Source organism: Aedes albopictus, chromosome 3 (assembly GCF_035046485.1).
Source record: "Aedes albopictus strain Foshan chromosome 3, AalbF5, whole genome shotgun sequence".
Taxonomy (NCBI): Eukaryota; Metazoa; Arthropoda; class Insecta; order Diptera; family Culicidae; genus Aedes; species Aedes albopictus.
The window spans coordinates 166,195,003-166,216,066 of record NC_085138.1 but is presented as its reverse complement, the minus strand read 5'-3'; the positions used below and the strand labels follow the sequence as shown (position 1 = coordinate 166,216,066).

Sequence of the window (21,064 nt, the reverse complement as noted above, 5' to 3'; positions counted from 1 at the left end):
CCTCTCGATCAACAATGCTATAACAATTAATGACCAATTATGTAATATTTTCACAAGAAATTAGGCCTTCTTCAAAACATAGGCTGTTCTTCCAAAATAAGCTTATATGATTATTATTGGCGCTGGTCCAGCTGTTCTTGCGATTGGTCGGATACTAAGTATACCGTGCGTCTGTCCTTAAACTTTCATCATGGCAAACTAGGAAAAAAACTTGTTCAAAGAAATTGCATGGAATCGGCGGATGACTTTCGGGCGAATGGCCTTTCGGGTGAATGGTCTTTTCGGGCGAATGGTCTTTTCGGGCGAATGGTCTATTCGGGCGATTAGAATTCGGGCGATTAGAATTCGGGCGTTTGTCATTCGGGAGTTTGTAATTCGGGCGAATGGTTTTCGGGCGAATGTGACAGAATCCATTCGACGGGGTATATTGTCCCATTGTTTCCTATTGGCAATGGTTCAGATCGGTCCAGCCGTTCCAGGGTTATGGCCATTTAGGTGTTCCGGACCAGTATCACAGGAAGGAGCCAGATATGAAAATGCAGCAAACCCATGCGACCCATCAAACCACGGCATTTTCGATTACAGTATGCGGCAGGAAAAAATGCGAAAGTGTTTTTCAACTTCAAACCTCATTTTCGTCCATTTGACATTAACCAATCTATGTTTCAACGTTCCATGATCTATAATAGGCTAGTTTTCTGAAAAGTTAATTAAAAAATTTCCCATTTTGGTCACTAACCTTTACAGGGCGGCGCCTGAAGATGAAGACAACCAGAATTTTCAAACCACAGAAAATCGCACAGGTCGCTAAATTTCGCATCTGATAAAACAAAATTTTTGATTTTCTCTACAATATCATCAAATATATGTACTTATTTCATCTGGTATGTGAAACTACATGGATCTGGATCAGTGTGGTCTGGTTGTTCATCGAATTTGAGCTAATTTTGTTACTGTTATAATCATTTTGTTTAATGACCATTGGGCGCGCAGTTTATTGATATCCGCTTATTAGGCCTACATTATCACATGTTAAACATCAAATGTGTTCATTTTTATTTTTCAGTGCTAGAATATAGACATTGACTGATACACTGTCATGAAAAAATAATCATATATAGTTATGGACATCCCTAGGCTCTACCCACGATGTTCAGGTATCCGCCTATCGTGGACTAGATGCTGACAAAGCAGTATCACCCTTGGAGACACTGAGCATAACCCCCATACCAGAATACCCTTTGGACTCCGAGCATATTGATGACACGATAAATCGATACCGGCGCACAGTAACACCAACCATCCAACGCAACCCAGAACAACCAGGCCAGTTGCCATCCGGTGAACTTTTGCTGACATCGAGAAAGCATCGAACTCAATCGGAGGACACAGGTGTGCCCTCGGTCTGGTCTGGCTCGATCAGTCAGTTGGAAGTGAACGTTTGGATCGATAGGTCTAATAGTCAGTTGAAAGCCCTTCTGGCCCAGTATAAGTGTTAGGAAGTGTGAAATGTAAAATTATAAACAAGAACATAATAAAAGTGATGGGATTAGGGTAAATTTGAAACAAGTAGTTTTTTAAAAACCCTAATGTGAAGTCCCGTCCATTTTTGGCGCAGTCGTACGGAACACTCTACGTGCAGTGCTAGTTTTTGGAAGACAATCTAGTGACAAAACCCGATCCGTGGTAATTGGACAGTAGTGCGAAAACCGAAAATTAGTGTCGAATTGACGACATCGGACGTGCCGGTAACCAAGGACTAAAAGTGTAACTGACTTGCGCAGGATTCAGCATTAAGTAGACGCTTAGCCCAACCCGTGGCGAAGCAAGAAACTAGTGACTATCTCCAGTGATCATCAGGAACCAGGCTCTTGGAAACCATCCCTCAACCCGTAGGTGATTTGCGCCGCCCGACACGAAAACTGCATCGGTGGGTTTCAACCCTTTAAGAGTGTCGAACCGTGAGTAAACAACTTTTCTTTTCCCAACCTCTCTATCATTTTGTATGCGTAGATTTAATCCCGTTCCTAAAGTTAAGCCTCTCAGGTACCACGAAAGAAACATGGAACAAGTTAATTTACAGGCAATTCTTGACCAAATTCAAAACTTGGAGCACAGACTTGGTGCTCTTCAAGTCGAAAACAATAATTTACAGCAGCAACAGCAACAGTTGCAACAACAGCGGCAAGCCCCCATCGTGGAGGACCGTCGCACGGACTTCTTTCGAATTCCAGACCCCATAAGAATGATCCCATCATTCGACGGGAATAAAAGACAGCTCAGTCATTGGCTTGATACAGCAAGACGAGCTTTGAATTTATGCCGACCACACGTCGCACCGGACTTATTTGCCGTGTACGAACAGGCGGTGATAAACAAGATCGAGGGCAAAGCCCGCGATATGATATGTGTAAACGGAAACCCCACTACCTTCGACGAAGTAGCGGAAATCCTACAAAGTGTCTACGGTGATCGAAATAATATTGCTACATACCAGACACAATTATGGTCACTTAAAATGACCGAATCATTACATATTTACTATAAGAAAACAAAGGAAATAATGGTTAATATGAAGTCTTTGGCAAAGCAGAATCCAACTTATGCAAACCATTGGGACGCTATTAATCATTTCCTTGAACAAGAATGTTTAGCAGCATTTATTAACGGCCTTAGTAAACCCTACTTTGGGTATGCTCAAACAGCACAACCCAGTGATTTGGAGAATGCATACGCATTCCTGTGTCGGTTCCAAAACGCTGAGAAGACGAAGTCCCACACACAAGCTGCATTCGACCAACAGCCCCATGGTAGCAAAAATTTCAAATCTTCCAATAAATTTTAGCAAGCAATCAGACACCCCATCTACACGACACAAACCGCTATCCGACAGACAGAAAATGACACCCATGGAAGTAGACCCGTCGTTACGTTCCAGAGTTTACAATCATGACGCTGAACAGAAAAACGACGACGATACACATGACACACATAGCGAAGACGATAGTGAAGACGAAGTCAGTGAACAAAGCGTAAATTTTCAGATAGGCCTCGATCCGAGATCGTTGACTTAAATGCAATCAACGGACTTCCCTACGTAATAATGAACATTTGTGGTAAGGACGCAAAAATACTTGTGGATAGTGGATCAAACAAAAATTTCATTTCGCCCAGCCTGATTCCAAAATCAAAACAGCTAAAATGCAAAACCCTCAAAATTTCTAATAGCTCAGGACGGCATGCGGCCGATCAAAAATTCATCACGACAATTTTTGGCCTCAAGCAAAAAGTTACCTTCTACCTTTTAAATTTCCACAAATATTTTGACGGAATCCTTGGATATGAAACCCTCTCCGACATCGAAGCACTGATCGACGTAAACAACCACAAAATAATCCTTCCCCACAAAACAATCCCGATGCAAATTAGGAAATTAGGCCCTTCGCAGATTACGCTGACAGAGAACTCTACGCGAATGATCAAACTACCCGTTTTACAGAATAATGGCAACGTTTACCTCCCTAACGACATACAAATTGCCAACGCTGTAATCCCTTCTGGGTTGTACCAAGCAGAAAATGGTTTTGTAAACGCTCCAATAAGAAACTTTGGCAAATCTGTCACCTTCCATTGGACAAAGCCAGCAAAAACTATTCAAGTAGCAGAAGTTAACAATATGAATTCACATCATTCTTATCAAGCGTCTCACATACCCTCTTCTGAATTGGAAACAATGATTAGAATAAAACATCTCAACAACGAAGAAAAATCTGCATTACTGAAAATCCTTTCTAAAAATTCCAAAATTTTTCATAACGATTCAGAAAAGTTGTCTTGCACTTCTGCAATTCAACATCGAATAAAAACTACAGATGATATTCCAGTTCATACCAAAACGTACCGATACCCTCATGTCCATAAAGCTGAAGTGGAGAAGCAAATCAACGAAATGTTGGAGGACGGTATTATTCAAAATTCTATTTCCCCCTGGACATCTCCAATCTGGATTGTTCCAAAAAAACTGGATGCAAGCGGAAAAAAGAAATGGCGTGTCGTCATAGACTACCGCAAATTAAATGAAAAGACTGTCGATGATAAATTCCCCATCCCGCGAATTGAAGAAATCCTTGACAGGCTCGGCCGTAGTACCTATTTTACTACACTGGATCTTAAATCTGGATTCCACCAGATTGAGGTACATCCAAAAGACAGGCCGAAAACTGCTTTCAGTACAGAGAAAGGGCACTTCGAATTCATCCGCATGCCCTTTGGATTAAAAAACGCGCCAGCAACTTTTCAGCGCGTAATGAACCACATTCTCGGAAATCTCATTGGAAATTGTTGCCTAGTTTACCTAGACGACATTATTATTTTTGGTAGCTCGTTACAGCACCACATCGATAACCTTAACAAAGTGCTTCAACGGCTTGCTCAAGCCAACCTTAAAATTCAATTTGACAAATGTGAATTTCTTCAGAAACAATGTGAATTTTTGGGGCACATAGTAACCCAAGATGGCATTAAACCCAATCCAAATAAAATCGAAAAAATCCTTAATTGGCCAATCCCAAAAACAACTACTCAAATCAAAGGCTTCCTAGGACTTCTTGGATACTACAGAAAATTTATTCGAGATTTTGCAAAATTAACGAAACCTTTAACCAGGTGCTTGAAAAAAGATACAAAAATTGTCCACAACGAAGAATTTATTAGTTGTTTTAATGATTGCAAACAGTTACTAACGAGCGACCCTATTCTAAAATACCCCGACTTCAATGGAAAATTCATTCTTGAAACTGACGCAAGCGACTTTGCTTTAGGAGCCGTTTTGTCTCAGAAATTCGAAGATGGCAAAGAGCATCCTGTTGCATATGCCTCTAGAACGCTGAATCAAGCAGAATGCAACTATTCTGCCACGGAAAAAGAATTGTTGGCCATTGTATGGGCAACGAAACATTTTAGACCATATATTTACGGAACCTCTTTCGAAATTCGAACCGACCACAAACCACTTGTGTGGCTCCGGCAGAAAAATGATCTGAACAGGAGACTTTTACACTGGAAACTAGCTCTCGAAGAGCTCGAATTTGAAATCAAGTATAAGAAAGGTACTCTAAACGCTAATGCAGATGCACTGTCTCGTATTAACCCTGAGGATAAAACAGAAGTAAACGCCAACTCTACCTCCAGCGATGACATGACACAACACTCCGCGGACACTGACGATAACGACTTCATCCCGTCAACGGAAAGACCCCTTAACGGATTTGGAAATCAGATTGTACTTTTAGAGACAGATGAAGATAGTCGTGAATCCTTGACCCCATTTAAAAACTTCCACAGAATAACTATAAAGAAGGTACATTTTGGTCCAGCAGCCCTGATCAATATTCTTAAGGAATACGCTTCGACGAAATGCGCTACCGGTCTTTATTGTAGCGAAAGTATCCTTAATAGGCTGCAAACTATTTATAAAACTTACTTTTCAAGAGCAAAATCATTAAAAATTTTCTGGACACAAAGATTGTTAGAAGACGTAACAGATGAGCTGGAACAGGACCTGATCATCGAACGGCAACACAACGCGAACCACAGAGGTATCATTGAGACAAAGGCACACATCTCAAGAAGGTACTTTTTCCCAGGAATGAAGAGCAAAATTTCAAAGTTTATCAACATCTGCAAACTTTGTCAAAAGGCTAAGTATGAAAGGCGACCATATAAACAAAAATTCCAATTAACAGCAACACCATCCAGGCCGTTGCAAATTGTTCATATGGATATATTCATAATCAGAAATAGAAATTATCTAACACTTTGTGATAAGTTCTCCAGACTAACAATGGCTATCCCAATTAAAACACGGAATACTATACACATTCTAAGAGCACTAACCCACTTCTTCGCTAACGTTGGAAAACCTTCCTTTCTCGTCATGGATCAGGAAGCATCATTTACCTCAACAACAGTTAAAGAATTCCTTGAGGAAAACGATGTAGAGTACCATTATACGAGTGTTGGACAATCCTCTTCGAATGGTACTGTGGAAATCGTCCATAGGACTATTAGAGAATTGCACAACATCTTAAGTATGAAGGATTCAACTAAAGATTTGTCCGAAACGGCAAAAATTAATCTTGCAGTTTCCATATATAATGACTCAATACACTCTCAAACAAAGTTAACTCCAAAAGAGTTATTTTTTGGCTTCAGAAACGAGGACCCTGTCCCCGAAGATCTCGATGAAAGAATAAGACTGAAGGAGGAATTTTACAGGATTTTGTCTCAAAAACAATTAGAGAAAAAACGTTCAGACTTAGAAAAACTGAACATAAACAGAGAAGATCCTGAAAACTTCCTTCCAAATGAAACGGTCTTCGAAAGAAAAAGGAATAACTTGAAGCACCAAGAGAGGTATAGAGAAATACAAGTCACAGATAATTTAGAGTCAAATATAATCGACGAGAATGGGAGAAAAGTCCACAAAACAAAATTAAAACGTAAACGTAAAACTTAATTTCGACGTAGAACTAATTGCACCTTTTTGTCTTCTTTCCCTTCTTCTCCTGTCATTTCAGCTCGAAGATGACACACAAACACCCGATACTTTTTTGTCTTACAATTATGATGTTTTTCAATCCTATTTACTCTGCTTACTTGGAAATCCTTGAACTTAATGAAAATCCCGGTATAGTTGCGTTCAAGACTAATTCAGTCTTTATAAAAGAAGGATCTCACACACTATTCCATAGATTTAATTTATTTTCCTTTACCGTCGTTCTCAAGCAGTATGAATCCATTATTTTGAACATTGAAGAAAACCCAAAGATAGCAGAACTAGTTAAAATTCTTAAACAAAAGCAGAGTCAGGCTTATTTTATCCTTGAAAATTTAACCGCTAGAAGTAGAAAAACAAAACGATCTCTTAATTTTCTTGGGTCCACCTTAAAAATGATTACAGGGAATCTCGATAATGAAGATTTGTTAAAAATAGAAAACCAACTTGAAATTCTTAAAAATTCAAATAACCTTTTAGTAACAGAGAATAATGAACAAATTCAAATTAATAAATTGTTTGAGGAAAGGATTAACAATATTACTAAACAAGCTTATAGACAGTCTAGGGAAATAGATAGCATCATTAAACAGACAAGACTGAGCTTAGACAGACCTGTCGAATGGGAACATCTCCTGCACCTACACAACATCATCTTCAACATCGACATGATCAACCAGCAGCTGTCTACAATTTTCGAGGCCATTCAGTTGTCCAAGTTGGGTTTAATTTCAAAGGCTTTCTTACAACCATCAGAGCTAGAATTTGCAACGAATCTGTTGGAGTCACAAGGCGTGGTGATTAACAGCTATGACCAAGTTTATGAGTTTTTGGAACCCATAGCATTCCACAATAACTCAGACATAATCCTACTCATAAAAATTCCTAAATTCAGGCAAGGAGAATTTGTGCAACTCCAAATAGAAGCCATTCCACGACAGTTTAAAATCATACCGATAAATGCAACAAAAGCCATTGTTGGTAACAATGAGTCTTACCTAATTTCCCATCCATGCATGAACATCGAGCGTAGCATCATCTGCGACGTCCAGATCTTGTTTAACACTTCAAATGACGGATGTTTACATGAGTTACTAAGAGGAAATACGGGTAACTGTACCTTCATTAGATCTCCAATGAAACCTGACACAAAGGAAATCGAGAATCTCGGACTGTTAGTTAAAAACTCTGTTGATCCGACTTCGATGCAAAACAGTTGTGGATATGGTCCGAGGAATTTAACAGGAACGTTTCTCATATCATTTAGAGATTGTTCCATCACCCTCAACGGAAAAACCTTTACCAGCAAAACATTCAGAGGAGAATCCAGACCTGTCATCTTACCCCTACATTCAGTTAGCGTAGATGAGTCACAGACAGAACCAGAATCCATTGACTATATGGAACAACTGCACATTAGGAATCGTCATAAGCTGGAGCACTTAGAAACAGCAAACAAAAGGACTAAAGTGCTCAACATAGTAGGAATAGTTCTCATCACATGCTTCGTAGCAGTAATTTTCGCTTTTCTTACGAGAGAAGTTCGTAAACTCAAAATGAAGCTGACAATACGGATCCCTGCAAACAATGCGTTGGAAAGCTCTCAAACAATATTGAACCGAGACGGTTCAAACTAAGGCGGGGGAAGTTATGGACATCCCTAGGCTCTACCCACGATGTTCAGGTATCCGCCTATCGTGGACTAGATGCTGACAAAGCAGTATCACCCTTGGAGACACTGAGCATAACCCCCATACCAGAATACCCTTTGGACTCCGAGCATATTGATGACACGATAAATCGATACCGGCGCACAGTAACACCAACCATCCAACGCAACCCAGAACAACCAGGCCAGTTGCCATCCGGTGAACTTTTGCTGACATCGAGAAAGCATCGAACTCAATCGGAGGACACAGGTGTGCCCTCGGTCTGGTCTGGCTCGATCAGTCAGTTGGAAGTGAACGTTTGGATCGATAGGTCTAATAGTCAGTTGAAAGCCCTTCTGGCCCAGTATAAGTGTTAGGAAGTGTGAAATGTAAAATTATAAACAAGAACATAATAAAAGTGATGGGATTAGGGTAAATTTGAAACAAGTAGTTTTTTAAAAACCCTAATGTGAAGTCCCGTCCATTTTTATATATCCTATATTTAGCGTGTAATAGTGCCTTGAACTTTTCGCATTTTTTCCTGCCGCACCCTGTATGTAATAAACGGTAAACAGGAAAATAGGCTTAGACTATATATAAACCGGTAGTGTTCCGGAACCGGTTCCGGGCGTCCCGCCGGAAGTGGCCAAATATAAAAGTGGTTCTAACCCCTGCATGCGACACATCAAATCGCCGATTTTTCTGATGAATGGTGAGAAGAAGAAAATAGCCTTAGACCATATCTGAACCAATAGTGTTTCGGAACCGGTTCCGGATGTCCCGCTGGAAATGACCTATGCATGCGAATCTCCGCTTTTTCTATAACCTGATGAATGGTGTACAGCGAAAAGTCTTAGACGATATCTGAAGTAGTAGTGTTCCGGAACCGGTTCCGGATGTCCCGCCGGAAGTGGCAAAATACAAAAAGGAACCTTACCCATGTATGTGACACCTCAAATTGCCGCTTTTTCTATAACATGCTGAAAGATGAGAAGAAGAACAGGCTTAGACCATATTTGAGCCAGTAGAGTTCCGGAACTAGTTCCGGGTGTTCCGCCGGAAATGGCCAAATGTAAAAATGAACCAAACCTATGCTTGCGATACATCAAATCGTGGCCTTTTCGATAATCGATAAAGCAAGAAAATAGGCTCAGGCCACATTGGAAACTACCAGTAGTGTTCCGGAGTCGGTTCTAGGTGTCCCACTGAAAGTGTCCAAATGTAAAAGTGAACCAAAACCATGCATGAAATACGTCAAATCGCTACTGATTTAATAGCCTGATTAGGGTTGGCAATAAATAGTTCCAGACCATATTTGGGACAACCGGTAATGTTCTGGAACCGGTTCCGGGTGTCTCACCGAAAGTGGCCGAATGCAAAAAAGAACCAAACCAATATTTGCGACACATCCTATGGGAACCAAACCCATGCATGCGACACACCAAATCGCGGCGTTTTCGATAACCTGGTGAACGATTTTCAAGAAAATAACCTTAGATTACGTTAGAGACCACCGGTACTGATCCACAACCGGTTCCGGGTGTCCCACTAAAAGTGGCCAAATATATGTAGCTATGCTTGCGGTTCATCAAATCGCTTTTTTGTCCGTAACCTGATGCACGTAAATATAATAAGAAAATAGGCACAGTCCATATAAGTTACTACCGGTCTAGCTACCGGTAGTGTTTCGGAATCGTTTCCAAGTGTTCCGTCAAAAGTGACCAAATATAAAGTAAACCAAACCTATGCATGGGACACATCAAATCATGATATTTTGATAACCTGATGAACGGTTTGCAAGAAAATAGGCTCAGACTACATAAGAGGTGAAATTACGAAAGTGAACAAAATCAAGCTGTTGCGGCACAATCGGGAACACTGCCGATCTGTCTGCAAGACAACCAACGGACAAGGACAAACGTCAAATTAAAATGAAAAACTGAATGTCATCTTGAGAAGCAAGTTTGGAAACGCATCGATCATTGAATTAAAATCTATTTATCCTAAAATTTAATATCCTAATAATTAGTTAGTGCCTATTAAACGAGTGTGTGAATTAATTACTTGAACTTCAGGTTGGTACTGATAGCATAATGTACTAGAAATAAAATAACAATTGTAACAACTTTAGCAGAGATATCGCTCGTCCATAAGGCCGTTCAGCACTAGTGTTTTTTTGAGAAATATAAGAGCGAACTGACTTGTAAGTCACTATATATGTATATATAAATTATCGTATGAATTTTGTTGTTAAATAATTTTATTTTTAGTTTGAAGCATCATCTTTACGAATAAACGCTATCAAAAGCAGTTCTGACTTTGTTCTACCAGAACACAAGCGATAGATACGTATAAGGGAACCAGAAAACTAAAAATACTAAAGCGATCTCATCAAATCACACCATTTTAGATTCATGGGGTGTAAATATACAATAGAATGGATCAACGTTGTATGGGAAAATTAAACTTTAATCGCATCAGCCCCGAACAAAGTTGTTTCAAATCCCCTTTTACGTCTAACATTACTGTGCAAACTTTCTATGCGACTGAAGGGTGGCCCTGTAATGTGGTTGAATTTTGAATGGGATTTAGTATGGGCAATTCAAATTACTTGCATTTTTTTTGGCAAATTTTACACGGATCTTGTAAAAAATCAATGATAATAAAATTTAACCTAAAGTGTACAGAAAAAACTTTATCGAAGACCTTGCGGTGATCTGTGAAAAAAGATATGAGATACACTGGGGCAAGTTGAAACGGGTGGGGCAAGATGAAACAGCCGGTTAACATGATGGTTTCTAATGATGACAAACAGTTAGATCGCCATTACACATGGTTTTTGATTCAAACCAGGTAACCAATAACATTTAAATAAGCCGGATTTCTGTTGTATCTACATTCGACCTGCTTACTGCCGTATCATAGCAGTTCGCCTGCTAAACTGCTCTATATTAGCAATTGAAATGCTACTTAAAATGTGGCAGCAGTTGCGTAGCATTTCAGATGCACGGTATGTTTTGGTTACCAAGCATCATAACTGCTATTTTATTACCATAACTGCTAAGAGAAATGAGTGTTGCTAAACCTACAACACATTTCCACTTCCTAATTTACGTCCCATGGCTGTCGAAGCTATCATCTTTCGCAAGTCCTGTCATTTATACATAGGTAGCAACGTGAAGAATCAATGAGAAAAACATTAGTTCTGTTCAATGAAATAGGTTGAACATGGTCGAAGTTGCTGCATCCTGCTTTTACCCAAGTAACACACTTGCCGTAGAAGAGTCACGGCGGCGCAGGTTTATGTTGTGCAGAAGTCACTGTGACTTACTTCTGACAAATAAACACACTTGCTAGAAGTAAGTCACAGTGACTTATGTACAACAAAAACCTGCGCCGCCGTGACTCTTTTGTGACAAGTGTGTTACTTGGGTACCTATTGTTGACATATAGGTAAGAGCAGAATGCAGCAACTTCGACCATGTTCAAAGTACTTCATTGAACAGCACTATTGCTTTGACAAATAAATTCCATGGTTGTATCCTACGGTCGATTTAATTATCAGCCCATGGCATAACGAATCAGTTGCCGCGACATGCCAGTGCAATACTCAAGCCTTGAATAGATCAAAAAATCAACGCACATTATCTATTCATCTTTGGCTTAGGGGTGGTGGGGGTAAAGTGGACAACCTAAGCATTTTGGTCGTTTCCCGCGGAAATGCGGCAAAATCCATCTGCTTTTCCGAGTTACATGGAAGGTAATGATATAATCTAGAAATCTTGTACGGGGTTGCATTTAAAAAATATTGTTTTCTTTGATTATTTTCTTCACCAAATCGTGCATCAAAATAGCGTGAAAAAAATTGGTGGGGGTAAAATGGATCGATGGGGTAAAATGAACAAGTCGTTAAAAGTTATATAACAGCATATTGTTTCTATGTTTTTAAATACAAACTATCAAATTTCATACGATACCTTTATTTTGTTGTTTTCAAACTTTTAATACAAACTTTAAAACACACTTAAATAATTATTGTAAAAATAGTGTAAAAAGCAAGCACTGTTTTGGATGAAAATTATATTTTGTTGATATAAAATATTTTTTTTTAAACTTTTTACTTCAACTATCTCATGATAAGTTGGCTGATGATTCTGAAGTTTGCAAAAAAAAAAATATGAAATTTTGGTGAAATTTGAAGCGATTGCCTATTTTACCCCCACGGTCTGATTTTGTTAAAATTATTTCCAAAACTTTTTTTTTACCAAACTTATGGACTTTATTGGTTTAGGGTTTAAAACTTGTAATAATATGAAAATAACTTACGAGAAAACCTTAGCAATTATAAGCAGATTTTACAACATTTCCGATTTTTCACGGGATTTTTAAAGTTTTTGTCATCTTGAAGAGGTTTATTTGATTTGAATGTTCAAGATCAGCAAAAGTATAATGATTCATGCTTAGGCATAGGCTCCAATCATTGAAACATTTTGAAAAACAATAAAAGCCATGAAACTGTACCTTGTCCATTTTACCCCACCAGAGTGTAGAATTAGCATCTTAGTTAAAATACACAAAAATAAAAACTAAAAAAAAAATTTTACCCCACCTGTCCACTTTACCCCCACCACCCCTACCCTGTAGCGTGGTTCAACATCATCGTCAACCCGAGGATCCAGGAATCGGATCTCAATTACGCCGAAATCAGCAAAAAAACATTAACAGCATTTCGGAACGTACCGTAAACCGGGTTCAAATTGATCATTCGGGTACTACATTGTAATTCCATACTAGGAACTCTTAAGCGTCGTAATGATCTTAAACTTTTTATGCCATCTAGTTCAGAGATGTCTAGAGATGAGTGTAGGCTTTTAATTTTTCAGAAAAAAAAAGTTAGTTTTGCCTTATTTATTTGGGAATTTGCAATGTATTTCTCATTTAGCTGAAATCATTGCTACTAAACAATCGATTGCCAATAGGACTTCCCGTGAATTCCCTGTTTTAACATTTTTGTGTAGCCTTGGTTGGGAAGTTATGTAGCTATTCTGAACATTAATTGGTTAAAAAAAAGTTCATTTTATGATAAAATAGTTATTTATTGTGAAAGAAATAACTTATTTCAAACGAAATTGCCTACCTTTAGGCGTTGAAGGGAGAAATTACATTATTTAATGTTCCATTTTAAGGCCATCGTCTCGTGGGTTTGCTAGGTTTCAGATTTGTATGGGAGGAATGGCGTTACGCTGACTTTGGAACGTTTTCCTGCCCAATTAATGTAAAAATGGCCAATTAAAAATATTTCACGCTCTGAGGGAACATGTTAGCTTCAAATTGTGGAAAAAAGTTTTCCCAAATTTTCCTTGGTTTTTCCAGGATACTTCGGCGAAGCGAGCGAAGTCGGAAAATTCTGTGCAAAAAATAGCTTTCCTCAAGGATTACGAAAAAATTAAAGCGATGACCTGTCTATTTTTGTACATAAAATGAATAGTACGAGTCTTTGGGAAGTGACTAATGAATCTTTTTTGGAAATTAATTTGGTTTTCCCGGAAAATTCATGCCATTTCTATGGGCAGCAATGTGAAGAAAAATAGAACAATTGGATGTTGGAACACTCCACATTTTGGCTCACAAAAATATTTAAAAGTATAAACTATTGAAATAACATGGAGATTTGTCAGTAATATTAGCTTTTCCCAAGATTTTCCACGATTTTCCCAAATTTGAATTTGAATTTCGCAACCATAACGCTGCGTGTTTGTGTGTGTGAGCTGGGATACATGAAGATTGCCCACGAATTTGACCATGCAAATCGCACAAATCAGTCAAATTTTTTTGACGAATACATTCGTTAGCATGTACTGTCAGATATTGCTGCAAAAAAATATAATGATATCATACAAAATGTGGCTAAAAACTGTGAACATTTAGATCAGCAGCTTTTGCCACCATGGATTTATTTACGAACAGGCAGCAGCGAGCGCGAGCCATAGCGTAACGCCCGTATGTTGCGCGACAATTTTGCTTTGTTTCGGGAATACCGGGGGCTGCCTGAAAGTCAGATTGGTCAATCATATAGTATAGATTTCTTTAATAGTAAATACAATATTATTAGAAATGATTATAATGACGATGATGATGATGATGATGATGATGATGGTGATGATGCTGATGATGATTCATTTGATGATACCATCTTTGTTTTATAGTAATGATACAAATCGGCTATAACATCAGGTACCGTTCCTAAAGTATTGTTGAATAACAATAAAGTCAATCAAATGCATACTTATCATGAGAAAGCTGAAACTATCTGCTCCAAAAAGTGTTGAACATTATTTTATATTTTGTAAAAATCAAAAATAGCAGAGCGAGCAAAACATCCAGCCGCCCCTCAGTTCGTCCTTCGCATGAGTTGCAACATTCCCACGCAACACCTTGCATGAAAACAAGACAGCTCATCTCATATACGCGTAAATTATTTTGACTAATGTCTGATCCAACTGTAAATTTTCTAATACTCAACCCCATCGGCTGAGGACAGTAAAGTAATAAGAAAGTAGATACTGTTTTTGTTAAACAATACTATTGCTAGTGGATATTTGTCAAATAAATCAATTATCAATGGGATTTATTTCAATGCAAAGAGTAGCAATAACGCCCTTTTGATAAAATCCACCAGAAAGATTTTCCTGTAAAGAGCGTGGTAGTAGTGTCTGAAGCGGAAATGTTTTACATGCTTCATAAAGCGTGGGTTCGATTCTCACTCCAACTAGTTTTCCTGTTACTATTTTATGCAATAAATTAGATAAATATAGAAAACTAACCAAATTATTTTCTTCATAAAAAATGTCAATGAAAATCACGATGGGGATTTCATTGTAAATAGATGGATATTTTATTATATGATATTCTAACTAATTGAATTACTTTACATCAAAGGAGTTGAAGTTGTTGGAATTTGGCATCATTGGAAGAGAGTTGTAAAAAATATATTGATGACGCTTGATGAACTTCTTTAGCTCAAAATGACAATTTCCCGATGCAAGAATATTTTTCAAAAACTTATTGGAAATCTGCATAATTTTGATAATGTGAGTTACCTAAATGTTGGAGTACCTAATAAAATGGAATGCAGGCTTAGTTCAAAATGACGATTCTTTGAACTGAGAATATTTTAATTTGTGGAACGGAATTTACCGGATATCTTTACATGTAAGTATTGTGAGTAGTCCAATTATTTTTTAATAAATTCAAAATAAAGAATAGCAGTTCCTTCCAGGATTCCTCCAGAAACTCCTCCGGAGATTCTTCCAAGAATTCCATCGAAGATTTCTCCAGGAATTTGTTCAAGGATTCCTCCAGGAAAATTCTTCCAGGAATGCCTTCAGAGATTCCTCCAGGAATTCCTTGGGATTTCTCAGGGAGACGTCCTCTGCGAATTTCTCCAGAAATTCGTACAGAGATTCCTCCACAAATTCCTTCCGCGAATTCTTCAGGAACTTCTCCGGAGATTCCTCCAGGAAGTCCACCGCAAAATGCCTCCAGGAATTCCTGCGAGTATTCATCCATAAATTCTTTTCGAAATTTCTTCACAAATTCCTTCCGGAAATGCCTTCGGAGATTCATCCAAGCATGTCTTTTGAAATATATTCAAAGATTTCTTCCGGAATTTCTCCAAGGATTCTTCCAGGAATTCCTCAGTGGATTCCTTCAGGAAGTCCTCTGCAAAATCCCTCGAGGAATTCCTTTGGAGATTCCTCCAGGAATTCCTACGAAGATTCCTCCTGGAATTCGTTCGGAGATGCTTCCAGAAGTTCTTTCCGAGATTCCTCCAAGCATGTCTTCTAAAATTCCTTCAAAGATTTATCCAGGAATTCCTTCGGAAATTTCTCCGGGCATACCTTTAAGGATTTTTCCAAGAATTCCTTAGGGGATTCCTTCAAGAAATCCTCGGAGGATTCCTTCGGGAAGTTCTCCGCAAAATTCCTCCAGGAATTTCTGCGTGTCTTCCGGGGTTCCTTCAGGAACTTCTTCGGCGATTCCTTCAGGAATTCCTTCGGAGATTTCTACAGGATTTTTTCCGTGGATTCCTCCAGCATTTTTTTCGAGGTTCCTGCAAGAATTCCTACGGGAACTCCTCCAGTTTTTCCATTGGAGTTTTCTCCAAGAATTCTCTCGGTGATTTCTCCAGGAATTTCATCGGAGATTCCTCCGTGAATTCCTTTGGGAATTTCTTCGGGGATTGTTTCCAGGAATTTCTCCGATGATTCCTTCAGGAAGTATACCGCAAAAATCCTCCAGGAATTCCTGCAGGGATTTATCCATAAATTCCATCAGAGATTCCTCCACCAATTCCTTCCTGGATTGCTTCAGGATGAGTGAATTCCTTCCATACATTTCATCAAAGATTCTTCCTGGAATGCCTTCGGAGATTCCTCCAGGAATTCCTTCGGAGATTCCTCCATGAATTCCTTCGGAAATTCCACCAGAAATCCCTTCGGAGATTTCTCCAGAAGTTTCTTCAGAGATTCCTCCAAGCATATCTTCTAAAAATCTTCCAAAGATTTCTCCAGGAATTCCTACGGAAATTTTTCCAGAAATTCCTGCGGAGATTACTCTAGGCATTCCTTTAAGGATTTTTCCAGGATTTCCTTCAGGGATTCCTACGGGAAATCCTCGGAGGATTCCTTCAGGAAGTTCTCCGCAAAATTCCTCCAAAAATTTCTGCGGGGATTCATCCATAAATTCTTTTAGAGATTGCTCCACAAATTCCTTCCGGGATTCCTTCAGGAACTTCTTCGAAGATTCCTCCAGGAATTCCTTCGGAGATGTCTCCAGGAATTTCTTTGGCTATTTTTCCAGGAATTCCTTCGGAGATTCCTCCAAGCATATCTACTAAAATTTCTCCAAAGATTTCTCCAAGAATCTCTTCACGGATGGTTCCAGGAATTCCTTTGGAGATTCCTCCAAACATGTCTTCAGAAATTACTCCAAAGATTGTTATAGGAATTCCTACGAAGATTCCTTGAGGAACGCCTTCGGAGATTCCTCCAGGAACTCCTTCAGAGATTCACACATGAATTCCTCCGAGAATTCCTTCAGGAAGTCCATCGTAAAATAGCTCAAGGAATTACTGCGGGGATTCCTTCAGGAGTTTCTTCGAAGATTCCTCCAGGAATTCCTTCGGAGATTTTTTCAGGAATTCCTCTGGAGATTCTTCCAGGAATTCCATCGAAGATTTCTCCAGGAATTTCTTCAGGGATTCCTTCAGGAATTGCTGGGAGGATTCATCCAGGAACTCCACTGCAAAATTCCTGCAAGAATGCCTGCGGGGATTCATCCATAAATTCTTTCAGAAAATACTCCAAGCGTGTCTGAAATTCCTCCAAAGATTTCTCCAGGAATTCCTTCAAAGATTCCCCCAGGAACGCCTCCGGAGAGTCCCTCAGAAATTCCATCAGGGATTTCTACATGAATTCCTCCGAGGATTTCTTCAGGAAGTCCATGGCAAAATTCTTCCAGGAGTTCCTGTGGGGAGTCATCCATAAGTTCCTTCAGAGATTTCTCCACCAATTCCTTCCGGGATACCTTCTGGAATTTATTCGGGGATTCCTCCAGGAATTCCATCGAAAATTCTTCCAGGAATGTCTTCTGAGATTCCTCCAGGAACTCCTTGGGATTTCTCAGGGAGACGTCTTATGCGAATTTCTCCAAAAATTCTTTTAGAGATTCCTCAAAAAATTCCTTCCGTGATTTCTTCAGGAACTTCTACGGAGATTCCTCCAGGAAGTCCACCGCAAAATGCCTCCAGGAATTCCCTCGAGGATTGACTTATAATTTTTTTTTCGAAATTTCTCCACAAATTCCTTCCGGGATTCCTCCTGGAATGCCTTCGGCGATTCCTTCAGGAATGCCTTCGGTGATTCCTTCAGGAATGCCTTCGGAGATTCATCCTAGCATGTCTTTTGAAATTCATTCAAAGATTTCTTCCGGAATTTCTTCAAGGATTCTTCCAGGAATTCCTCGGTGGATTTCTTCAGGAAGTAATCTGCAAAATCCCTCGAGGAATTCCTTTGGAGATTCCTTCAGGAATTCCTTCGAAGATTACTTCAGGGATTCGTTCGGAGATGCTTCCAGGAATTCCTTGCGAGATTCCTCCAAGCATGTCTTCTAAAATTCCTTCAAAGATTTCTCCAGGAATTCCTTCGGAATTTTTTCCAGAAATGCCTACGAAGATTACTCTTGGCATTCCTTTAAGGATTTTTCCAGAAATTCCTTCAGTGATTCCTACAGGTAATTTTCGGAGGGTTCCTTCAGGAAGTTCTCCGCAAAATTCCCCCAAGAATTTCTGCGAGGATTCATCCATAAATTCTTTTGAAGATTGCTCCACAAATTCTTTCAGGAACTTTTTGTGGTGACTTTTTGCCTCCATTTCCTCACTTGAATTTGGGCTTGAATTCTGAAAATCAAAAAATGCCGGAAGAAAATACAACCGTCAGCTCCAAACTTAGTTTTCTGAATAACCCCAACACTTAACACTTCAGTAACCGGAAGTCACCGTATGAGCAAAAAGAAAGTCAACATCCAGCATTGAACCTACGACCTTAGGATTCACAGGCGGCGGCATTTCTCCCGGCATTTTTTGATTTTCAGTATTCAAGCCCAAATTCAAGTGAAAAAATGGAGGCAAAAAGTCACCACACTTCTTTGGAGATTCCTCCAGGAATTCCTACAGAGATGTCTCCAGGAATTTCTTCGGCGATTTTTTCAGGAATTCCTTCGGAGCATACCTTCTGAAATTTCTCCAAAGATGTCTCCAAGAATCTCTTCACGGATTCTTCCAGGAATTAATTCGGAGATTCCTCCAAACATGTCTTCTGAAATTCCTCCAAAGATTTTTCTAGGAATTCTTACGAGGATTCCTTGAGGAACGCCTTCGGAGATTCCTCCAGGAACTCCTTCAGAGATTCCTACAAGAATTTCTCCGAGGATTCCTTCAGGAAGTCCACCGCAAAATAGCTCTAGGAATTCCTGCGGGGATTCCTTCAGGAATTTCTTCGAAGATTCCTCCAAGAATTCCTTCGGAGATTTCTTCAGCAATTCTTTCGGCGAATCCCCCAGGAATTCCCTCGGAGATTCCTTCAAGCATGTCTTCTGAAATTCCTCCATAGATTTTTACAGAAATTCCTTCGCGAAACTTTCCAGGAATTCCTTCGAAGATTCCTCCAGGAAGTCCGCCGCAAAATTCCTCCAGGAATTCCTGCGAGGATTCATCCATAAATTCCTTTAGAGATTTCTCCACAAATTCCTTACGGGATTGCTCCTGGAATTCCTTAGGCGATTTCTCCAAGAATTCCTCCGGCGATTCCTCCACGAATGCCTTCGAAGATTCATCCAAGCATGTCTTTTGAAATTCATTCAAAAATTTCTTCCGGAATTTCTGCAGGGTTTCTTCCAGGAATTTCTCGGTGGATCCCTTTAGGAACTCCTCTGCAAAATCCCTCCAGGAATTCCTTCGGAGATTCCTCAGGAGTTCCTTCGAAGATACCTCCAGGAATTCGTTCGGAGATGCTTCCAGGAATTCCTTGAGATTTCTCCAAGAATTGCTTCAATGTGTCTTCTGCGAATCTATCCAGGATTTCTTTTAGAGATTCCTCCACGAATTTCTTGTAGTTTCCTCCAGGAATTCCTTCGGGGACCCCTTCAGTAATTCCATTTGAGATTTGCCCAAGAATTCTTTCGGGGATTCCTTTGGGGATTCCTTCGGGGATTCCTCCGGGAATTTTTCCGTTTATTCCTCCAGGAAGTCCTCAAAGAAATTCTCCAGAAATTCCTTCGGGGATTTCTCCAGGAATTACTTCAGGGATTCTTCCAGGAATTCCTTCAAAGAGATCTTTTGAAATTCCTACACGAATTTATTCAGGAGTTCTTTCAGAAATTCTTCCAGGAATTCCTTCGGGAATTCTTCCATGAATCTCTTTGGGGATTCCACCTGGAATTTCTTTGAAGATTCCGCCTGGCAGACAATTAAACGTTCCATAATAAATACAAAATTTCCCATAAATAATTCGAAAAGTCCCAGTGAAGAAACAGGGGAGTAAGCAGTAATAAATAACAAAAGTTCCATAAACAAATAAAAAAATGCATAAATAAATCAAAAGTTTCCATAAATAATTGATTTTTGAACAATTAAAAACGTCTAAAATGCAATGAAAAAATCAACTGTTGCAATAATAAAAGCCATTTTTCCCACCAAATAACTTCGAAGTTTCCATAAATAAATCCGATTTTTCCATAATGAATTAGAAAATTCACAATAAAAAAATATCGAAAAAGCAATAAAAAATTCAAAATATGCAATAAACAAAAAATAAATTATCAATAAATGTCAAAAAACGAGCAATAAACGTAAATACATTTTGAGCCAAAAAATTATTAAAATTTTTAAAACTCGCCATACAAAATAAAACAGCATCACGAACGGCCTTACACCCCTGTTTCTTCACTGGGACTTTTGTAATTATTTATGAAGAATGATCAGTTTCTTATGAGTCGTTTATATTTTAGCCATTCCGCCTTCGGAGATTTTTCCAGGAAATCCTTTGGGAATTCCTCCTAGAAAATTTGCGTAGATTCGTCCAGGAATTCTTTCTAGGATTGATTCAATGAATTCTTTTCGGAATTCATCCAGGAATTCCTCCGAGGATACCTTTAGAAAGTCCTCTGAGAATTTCTCCAGGAATTCCTCAATGAATTTCTCAAGGGATTTCTGCAAGAAATCCTCTGGGGATTCCTCTAGGAGTTCTTTCACGAATTCCTCTAGGAATTCTTCCAGGAATTTCATAAGGTATTCTTGAAG

General features: G+C 39.1%; 2 protein-coding genes across 3 annotated transcripts in view; one reads left to right on the top strand and one right to left on the bottom strand.

Annotated features, from left to right (window-relative positions):
* Positions 1-21,064, bottom strand: part of LOC109402751 (neuropeptide SIFamide receptor) — a 772,929-nt gene that overhangs the window by 693,621 nt on the left and 58,244 nt on the right. The window lies entirely within an intron of this gene.
* Positions 1,436-8,437, top strand: LOC134291664 (uncharacterized). The gene is made up of 2 exons (XM_062859697.1): positions 1,436-1,961; positions 6,579-8,437. Exon 2 carries the CDS (start codon positions 6,586-6,588, stop codon positions 8,191-8,193), a length of 1,608 nt encoding a protein of 535 aa, XP_062715681.1. The 5' UTR covers positions 1,436-1,961; positions 6,579-6,585; the 3' UTR covers positions 8,194-8,437.